The sequence below is a fragment of the Sapajus apella genome, unplaced genomic scaffold (assembly GCF_009761245.1).
Source record: "Sapajus apella isolate SASKATOON/1434 unplaced genomic scaffold, GSC_monkey_1.0 scaffold48, whole genome shotgun sequence".
Taxonomy (NCBI): domain Eukaryota; kingdom Metazoa; phylum Chordata; class Mammalia; order Primates; family Cebidae; genus Sapajus; species Sapajus apella.
In genome coordinates, this window is record NW_022436988.1 from 6,626,457 (window position 1) to 6,635,717 (window position 9,261).

At 59.3% G+C, this 9,261-nt stretch overlaps 1 protein-coding gene across 1 annotated transcript in view; it reads left to right on the plus strand.

Moving 5' to 3' along the window:
• Positions 1-9,261, plus strand: part of LOC116525624 (glutamine-rich protein 2-like) — a 15,453-nt gene extending 6,192 nt beyond the window's left edge. The window contains exons 5-15 of the mRNA XM_032241597.1: positions 2,083-2,334; positions 3,193-3,315; positions 3,416-3,490; positions 3,697-3,861; positions 3,993-4,114; positions 4,719-4,784; positions 5,009-5,110; positions 5,584-5,784; positions 6,824-6,971; positions 7,368-7,455; positions 8,488-9,261. Of these exons, the coding sequence (XP_032097488.1) occupies positions 2,083-2,334; positions 3,193-3,315; positions 3,416-3,490; positions 3,697-3,861; positions 3,993-4,114; positions 4,719-4,784; positions 5,009-5,110; positions 5,584-5,784; positions 6,824-6,971; positions 7,368-7,455; positions 8,488-8,771 (1,626 nt within the window). The 3' untranslated portion in view covers positions 8,772-9,261. The remainder of the gene's footprint in view (positions 1-2,082; positions 2,335-3,192; positions 3,316-3,415; positions 3,491-3,696; positions 3,862-3,992; positions 4,115-4,718; positions 4,785-5,008; positions 5,111-5,583; positions 5,785-6,823; positions 6,972-7,367; positions 7,456-8,487) is intronic.

Below are 9,261 nucleotides of genomic sequence, written 5' to 3' on the forward strand. Positions count from 1 at the left end.
AAAAAAAAAAAAAAAAAAAAAAGTTTTTTTGTTTTTCTGTTTTCCTTTTCCGAGATGGAGTTTCGCTCTTGTTACCCAGGCTGGAGTACAATGCCATGATCTCGGCTCACTGCAACCTGTGCCTCTCAGGTTCAAGTGATTCTCCAGCCTCAGCCTTCTGAGTAGCTGGGGTTACAGGTGCCTGCCACCAAACCTGGCTAATTTTCATATTTTTAGTAGAGATGGAGTTTCTCCATGTTGGTCAGGCTGGTCTCGAACTCCTGACCTCAGGTGACCCGCCCACCTCAGCCTCCTAAAGTGCTGGGATTACAGGCGTGAGCCCCCCCACCCAGCCCCCTTGTGCTTTCAGCCACATTCTGGGCTCCCTCCCAAGTTGCTGAAACTGTGGTGTGCACCATTTCATGACTCCAGTCCAAGTGTCCTGCCTGAGGAGCAGCTGAGAGTGTTTAAGAGTCACCTGTCAGTCCAAGCTCATGTCTGGCTGTCCCAGGACCACACTCAGGAGAGAGTCCACTTCCTGGGGGCCAGGCGCAGTGATTCACGCCAGTAATCCCAGCACTCTGGGATACCGAGGCAGGTGGATCACAAGGTCAAGAGATTGAGACCATACTGGCCAACATAGTGAAACCCCATCTCTACTAAAAATACAAAAATTAGCTGGGTGTGGTGGCGTGCACCTAAAGTCTCAGCTACTCAGGAGGCTGAGACAGGCGAATCACTTGAACCTGGGAGGCGGAGGTTGCAGTGAGTCAAGATCGCACCACTGTACTCCAGCCTGGTGGCAAAGCGAGACTCCGTCTCAAGAAGAAAAATAAAGGGAATCCGTTTCCCGTTGGGCTGACCTAGCCTCCTTTTGCAGCGTTTTTTCGGAGGCCCTGCTTCCACACGCCCCATCAGTAGCTACCGTGGCGTGCCGCCTTTCTCTGAATGTACTCCTATTCTCTCCTGCCGTTCTTTGCACAGACAGCTGCGGCTTAGTCTTAAGACTCCACTGAAATGCCTATTTTTCTGGGAGGCCTCTTCCTCTTCCTCTTTTTTCCGGGGCTCTCGGAGGTGCCTGCCTCCGCGCAGGCTTTTCTGGTTGTAAGTGGCAGTGTGTCTTTGAGCCCAGGCAACAGCGCGTGCGCTGGGGATGTGCAGCCGTAGGGAGCAGAGAAAAAGGGAACCTCCAGGCCATGGCGGAGGCTGGGGCAGGCCACCCCGCCGGTCCTGCTGCATCTGCTTTTGTGGGTGGCTATGTCCCTCTCCTTACCCCTCCCTCACCCCCCTGTGTCTCTCCATCCCACTCTCCATCACCTTGTTCTCCTTTGTGGTCCACAGCGGCTGCTCCAGCCCTGCGGAGTCCTTTCTGCTCCATCACCCACTCCCAAGAGAGGAGCCCGGGTTGGCCCAGCCTCTCTTTTTGAGCCAGGTGACATGTCACAGGTCTTTGGCCGGTTGAGGGACCGGCTGCCCTTGGATCAGCTGTTGACCTAGGAGCCTCATTTGTGGTGACCAAGGGATGCGGAGAACACGGGGGCCACCTTCAAGGCTCTCACCCTGGAAGGGGTTTCCACTGCCTGGCATAGGAGACACCCCTGGAGTGGTGTCGGCATGTGCCCTCTTCCTGCATCGTTAGTGATTTCCGTGCTAGGTGGATGGAGCCTGTCCGTTCCCCCGGCATCTGAGCAGGCGCGTGTGCAAGCCCATCCCTCACAGCCCCAGAGCCCAGGGCGGGGCCCATGTGTCCTCAGAGTCCTCTGTGTGTTTATGGCCCGGCTAACTGGCAGCAGCACTTTAGGATTTAGCTGAAGAAGACATGTTCTCACACTGAGCTGCGAGGGTGGGGGCCGGAGGAAGCTCTAGAGGCCTTCCTTCTGCAAGGGCTTAGTTCAGCACTGACGCTGTGCTCCCAGAGAGCTCTCCCTACTCACCATTTACCGGATAGAGCGCCCACGATGGCACATGCTCTGGGAGGCACTGAGGATGCAGCAACTGCCCAGAGCGTGACAGGGCACACAGCCTAGGAGCGGTGCCCGCGTGGGCAGAGCATGGCTGTGACCAGCCTCACTGCCCTGCCACCGCCGTCTCTCCTGCACGCAGTTGGACAAGCTCAGGACAATCATCGAGAGCATGTTGGCCTCCTCCTCCACACTCCTGTCCATGAGCATGTCCCCGCACAAGACCTACACCTTGGCTCCTGGCCAGATCGACCCTCAGGCCACCTGTCCAGCCTGCAGCCTGGATGTGAGCCATCAGGTCAGCACGCTGGTGCAGCGCTACGAGCAGCTCCAGGACATGGTCAACAGACTGGTGGTCTCCCGGCCCTCCAAGAAGGCCAAGCTCCAGAGACAGGTGGGGCTCTGCGCACCTTCCTCCTCTTGCCACTGGTCATGGCCCCACAGGGGAGGTCCACCCTGCTGCAAACCACGGAGGTGGGGCGGGCATTTGTCCTCAAGGTCAGCTATCCATGGTGGAGCCCTTTAGCCAGATCCCACAGAAGTCCTTGGTCTTTCTGCAGGTCCACAGCGAGGGTAGCAGCAGAACTAGCTTTGAGGACAGGAGACCATGGGGAAGAGCTGGCTTGATGGGGCGGGACAGCACAGGCCCGCTGAGTCACATGCCCTGGAGACACAGGCCCAACTGTAGGAGATGCTGTCTACCTGGCACGCTAGTCTTCTGACCCCCTCTCGATTTCCCTCGAAAGGGCAGGCTTGCTGGTGGGGGCGGGCGCAGCCACAAGTCCTGGGTCCTATCTCTTGGGCTGAGGAAATCAGATTTGGGCCAGGAGAGGAGGGGATAAAGCCCACAGCCCAGCTCTCAAGCACCATGGAACATCACTCCGGAGCCTCCATCACCTCTCTGACCCCTCACCGAAGGCCAGCGTCCCGAGGCTGGTCCATGGGAATGTGGGTGACTGACGCTTGTGTCCTGTCAGAATGGACACCCACAAAGGGCAGGCAGAGAGCCTTTCCATTGTTGTTGTTTTGAGACAGGGTCTCCCTATGTTGCTCAGGCTGTTCTGGAACTCCTGGGCCCAAGTGATCCTCTTGCCTCAGCCTCCCAAAGTGCCAGGATTACAGGCACCAGCCGCCGCTCCCAGCCCTGGAGATGTTATAAGGGCCACTTTATCTGGGGGCAGCAGTACTATGGCAGCAGGGGGTGGGATCGCGCCAGCAGCCTCAGAGAGCCTTCCCGACCCTCCTGCCCCAGGACGAGGAGCTGCTGGGCCGTGTGCAGAGTGCCATCCTGCAGGTGCAGGGCGACTGCGAGAAGCTCAACGTCACCACCAGCAACCTCATCGAGGACCACCGGCAGAAGCAGAAGGACATTGCTGTGAGTAGCCGCGGGGTGGCCGGGATGGGCCTGGCCTCGGCGTGGTGCCCCCAGCCCTGCAGCTCTGGCTCCTGTTTCTCTGTTCACTTGGCCTCCCCAGATGCTGTACCAGGGTCTGGAGAAGCTGGAAAAGGAAAAGGCCAACAGGGAGCACCTAGAGATGGAGATCGATGTGGTGGGTACCAGGCCCTGGGAGCCACGCTGTGTCTGTCGCAGCGCAGTCTCACTGGCCGTTCTTTGAAAGGCCAAGTGGAGGGGAGCTAGCAAGAGGAGGGTGGCCTCCCAGAAACCTGCCTGGTGACAGGGGTCGACACCCCCAGGGAACGGGGCCCCTCCATGGCCTTCTCCCAGATGCGGGGACCTCTGTCTCTCTCCGGGCAGAAAGCCGACAAGAGTGCTCTTGCCACCAAAGTGAGCCGTATCCAGTTTGATGCCACCACAGAGCAGCTGAACCACATGATGCAGGAGCTGGTGGCCAAGATGAGTGGGCAGGAGCAGGACTGGCAGAAGATTCTGGACAAGCTGCTCACAGAGATGGACACCAAGGTGAGGCGGGGCACAGCAGGGCCTTCCATCCCACAGCCCTGCCCCCAGGATCGGGACAGCACCACCTTCTCCTGGGCCAGCCCCCTACCTGCTTCCTTAGAGGTCCCACGGCCCCACTTCCCCCACCGCAGCTGGACCGCCTGGAGCTGGACCCACTGAAGCAGCTGCTGGAGGATCGGTGGAAATCGCTGCGACAGCAGCTCAGAGAGCGCCCCCCGCTCTACCAGGCAGACGAGGCGGCCGCCATGCGGAGGTGAGGCCTGGGAGGCAGGGGAGGAGGCTGGCATGCTCTGTGGGGGGTGAGGGCAGAGGGGGTTGGGGGTCCCCAGACAAACACCTGCGAGCACACAGTGGATCCTGCCCGGGACTGTCCCATGGTTGGAGGGACAGAATTTTAGAGCTTGACATGCTCTTCCAGCTCAGGCCTCTTCACGTTACAGCAGAGAAAGGGAGTGGGGGAGGCTTAAGGCTCTCTGGGTTTGGCTGAGCTAAGCTGGGCCTTTGGAACAGGGAGAGGTCCTCAGTACCCAGAGCTGAGACAGCTGCTGAGGGCCAGCCCATAGGACCTGGCCCGTACTGGGCTTGAATTCCAGGATTCCCATTTGTGGCCGCCAGGGGGCCCCCGAGACATGCACAGGGCACCCTCCGGGGCCCGTGGGAACCCTGCTGGCTTTGGGTTAGGACAGGGAGGTATGGGAGGCGAGCCCCAGGTGCGAGCAGATGGATTCCTGGGGAGCAGGGACATGGTGTGCACCCCGGTGGGCTGAGCTTCCAGCCTGCGTGGCCTGCAGAGGCCCAGGCCCCCCGGGACTTCCGGGCAGAGCACTCATCCTGCGTACGTGTCTTATTCCTAACAGGCAGCTTCTGGCACATTTCCACTGCCTCTCATGTGACCGGCCCTTGGAGACAACCGTGACCGGACAGTGAGTGCCCACATCGCCGGCACGTGGCCTCGCACAGCGGGGCTGCGTCTCCTCCCTTCTCCACCTGTGTCCACCCTGTCCTCTCCCTTTCTCTCGTGGGTCGGCTTCCAGCCCTCGCTCCCTCCCAGGCGGGGGGCAGGTGGGAAGGTTCTTTAGGCAGGTGGATTTGGGGGATGGGACTTGTCCCACTCTGACCCATCCCTTTTTTCTCTGTCCCTACCCAGAGCCATTCCCGTGACCCCCGCAGGTCCAGGCCTACCCGGGCACTGTTCCATCCGCCCCTACACGGTATTTGAACTGGAGCAGGTCCGGCAGCATAGCCGCAAGTACGGGACAGCAGGGTCCAGGGCCAGGGCTCTGGACAGGGAAGGCAGGGGACAGAGATGACTCCCGAGGGCCTTCTCCTAAGGATGGGAGTCCGCAGTACAGAGGACTTCAGACTGCTCTTGGAAGCCCTAAGGGTTCTGGTGTGCAGGGCCAGGTGTGCTGTGATGGGAAGGCCCCGGGCTGCCCTCGGCTTCTCCACCCGCAGCTGCAGAGGGAGCCGGGCTGTCTTCCATTTGGCTGGCCTGCACTTTCCCATCTGGGGAAAGTCTGGCAAGTCTGGCCCTCAGGTGCTGTGGAAAGGGCTGATATGACGGAGGGGTCAAGCTGCTCAGCGACCCCAGCCCTCGACCAAGCGCCCACGGGGCTAGCTGGGTCTTGCACAAAAGGGACCCAGAACAAAAGGATGCGGCTGACACAAGGTCAAGGCTCCCCCGTGGGCCAGTACTCCCTCTGTTCTGCTCACACCCTGCAGCCTCAAGCTGGGCACTGCCTTCCCTCGGGGTGACCTGGCGCAGATGGAGCAGAGCGTGAGGCGCCTGCGCTCCATGCACTCCAAGATGCTGATGAACATCGAGAAGGTGCAGATCCACTTCGGAGGCTCCACCAAGGCCAGCAGCCAGGTCATCCGCGAGCTGCTGCAGGCCCAGTGCCTCACCTCCCCATGCTACAAACGGTACGGGAGGGGCGGGCGAGGCCACGGGGAGCTGGCTGTGCAGACAAACGCCTCGACCCATTGCTGGGGGAGGGCCTGAGGGAGAAAAAGGAGCGTGGGTGTGTGTCTGTGTGTGAGTGTGTGAAGGCGTGGGCGAGGGCTGTCAGTGTGTGTGTAAGCCATGTGTCTGGGTGGGTGCGTATGCATCGGTGTATGAGCGTGTGTAGGGGTGTGTATGAGTGCATGTGAGTATGTGAGTGTGGGTACGAGCACGAGTGTGTAAGTGTGGGTGTAGGAGTGTGTGTGTGCATGTATGAGTACATGTGAGTGTATGAGTACGTGTGTGTACATACCTGCGTGTGTGTATTAAGTGTGTGCATGTGTGTCTGTATAGGTGATTATATGTGTAAGTGTATGTGTATGCATGTATATGAGTGTGAGTGTGCACGTGAGTGCGTGTATGTATAAGAGTGTGTGTACCCCGGGCGCGGTGGCTCATGCCTGTAATCCTAGCACTTTGGGAAGCTGAGGAGGGCAGATTGCCTGAGCTCAGGAGTTCGAGACCAGTCTGGGCAACACGGTGAAACCCCGTCTCTACTAAAATACAAAAAATTAGCCGCTCGTGGCAGCATGCGCCTGGAGTTGCAGCTACTGGGGAGGCTGAGACAGCAGAATTTCTTAAACCCGGGAGGCGGAGGTTGCCGTGAGCTGAGATCAAGAAACTGCACTCCAGCCTGGTGACAGAACAAGACTCTGTCTCCCCGCCCCCCCAAAAAAAGCGTGTATATGTGTGTATAGGTACGTGTGTACGTGTGTGAGTGTAAGGGTGTGTGTGCGCGCGCCCGCCCGTGTGCATGGTCACTGGGGTGACCTAGCCTCACGGCTGCTCTACCCCAATCCACCTGTCCTGGGCCCTGCCCGCCTGTCCTGGGCTCCCACTGCTCTGCCTCCTGGCCACCCCTGAAGTGGAGCTTCCTTCTGGCCGGCCCCATCATGGGCAAGTCCCAGGCCATGTCCCTGGCGGTCTGCTCCCAATGACTCCATCCTGTCTTCATCACAGGGTGACAGATATGTCCAATCATACCTACTCAACTGTGCCCCGGCGCTGCGGGGGCAGCCACACCCTCACCTACCCCTACCACCGCAGCCGCTTGCAGCACCTGCCCCGGGGTCTGTACCCCACCGAAGAGATCCAGATTGCCATGAAGGTCAGGACCCTGCCTGAAGCCACCAGGGAGGGAGGCCCTGACACGGCTCCAGATTCCTGAGTCATTCTCCAAAGCCACAAGAGGCCATCTCAGCCAGCCCTCTGCCTTGAGGCAATTCCTTAATCAGACCATCCAGTTAAAGCCTCAGGTTCTTATTTTCCAGGAAGAAGGATTTATCCCAATCACCTGCCTGCTCAGCAGCATTTGGCCTCCCAGGTCTCCCACGTCGGCCATTTACCTCCCTCCACCTTCTCTATCCACCCTAGTGCCTCCCAGAGCCCCCCAGGAGGGTTCCCAGACCACAGTGCTCTGCGCCTCAGGCCTTTGTGGAGGCAGGGACCGGGGGTGGGGGGCTGTGTGTGCTCCGATGGTGATGACATCTGTCTACCTCTACAGCATGATGAGGTGGACATCTTGGGCCTGGATGGCCACATTTACAAGGGACGGATGGACACAAGGCTGCCAGGCATCCTCAGCAAAGACAGTGAGTGGAGCCCAGAGGCTACCAGGTGCCTCACGTGGGTCCCACAGGGTGTACGTCCATTCGGGGGCTGGCACTTTTATGGGTCACTGGACCCTGGGTGTCTTCCGTCTCCACTCCCCTGACTCCAAATGTTCAGGTCTCGAAAAGCTACCAGGTGAATGTTCATAGGTAGAGGACAGCTGTCCAGCCTCAGCCATCAGCTGGGATGGAGTGGCCCGTGTTTTCCTGCCAGCCTCCACCCCAGCTGTACTGCTGGGCCTCTGTCCTTGGCATCATCAGGGCCTCCTTCTCCTTCAAAACTCAACACAGAGCCAGGTGCAGTGGCTCACGCCTGTAATCCCAGCACTTTGGGGGACCACGGCGGGCGGATCACAAGGTCAGGAGATCGAGACTATCTTGGTTAACACGATGAAACCTCATCTCTACTAAAAATACAAAAATTAACTGGGTGTGGTGGCACATGCCTGTAGTCCAAGCTACTTGGGAGGCTGAGACAGCAGAATCGCTAGAACCCAGGAGGTGGAGGTTGCAGTGAGCAGAGAGAGCGCCACTGTACTCCAGCCTGGGTGACAGAGCGAGACTCCATCTCAAAACAAAACAAAACAAAAAATCCCCAAAAACTCAGAACAGTGCCCTCTGCTGAGCCCCCACTGCCTCAGCCCCCGAATGCCCACCTTCCGTAACATGACACAGCCCAAAGTCTGCTGTTTGTCACTTCCCGTCATTCATTTAGCTGTGTATGCACCTTTCTAGATGTCTGCCCTCTTGCCCTGGAAACCCCAGGTCAGAACTCACCCCATATCTGCCACAGGGCTGACGTGTGCAGGTCCTCAGGGACTCTGTGCACGTGGCTGGGTGGGTGGACATGAGAATGAATGAAGACTGCTTCTCTGGGACAGATCCAAAATTCAGACAGATGAGGACCCCACTCAGCCAAGGCCAGCCGTGACCAGCAGCCCCACGGCCCCCCTCCCACCCCCAGGGGTTCTCACGGCTGCCTCAGCACTGAGCCTTCCGTCCTGTCCCCATCAGGCTCAGGGACCTCAAAGCGCAAGTCCAGGCAGCCCCGGCCGAATGGGCACAGGCAGCCATCCCTCAGCACCAGTGGCCAGCTGCCCTCTCGGCCTCAGAGCGCCCAGATGTCGGCTGGCAACACCCCAGGTAGCTTCCCTCTGGGTGAGGCGTCCTGCCAGGCCTCCCTGCTGGCCCTGCCGACCCCCTTTCCTGCCCAGGCAGGGTCACACCTTTATCTCCCTGGAGAGGGGAGGGCCTGGGAGCCAAAGGAGGGGACGGGTGGGGAAAACAGAAACCCCTAGAGACTGAGTGATTCGTGCCCCTTCTGGGAGGTGGGTAGGTGCTGTTACTGCCCCATTCCACAGAAGATGAAATAGGGACAGGGTTGCCACGCAATCTCTGGTGCCAGGCCCATGCCCTTGTCCTGCTCACGTGCACTGTCATGGCGCTCATGCGCCTGGGCTCTGCATGGCGGCTGCTGGGCACAGGCCATGCCCGGGTGCCCAAGAGCCCCCAGACCCTGATATGGAGGAACCTCTGCCTGGCCTCTGGCCTAGAGGGTCCCTTAGGTCCCTGACCTCCCCACGAGCTAAGTTGGGCCTGAAGGTCAGGGAGCTAAGGACCCTTAGGGTTCAGCCACAGGGGCCCTGCAGGCAGAAGGCTGGATCACTGCCAGGTGACCCTGAGCAAGTCTCTCTCCTCTCCAGACCTGTGTCCTCATCTGGCATCGAGGGGGTGTTGGGTTAGTGCTTCTTGGAGTTAGGGCCCCCCAGAGAATCTAATAAAAGCTGC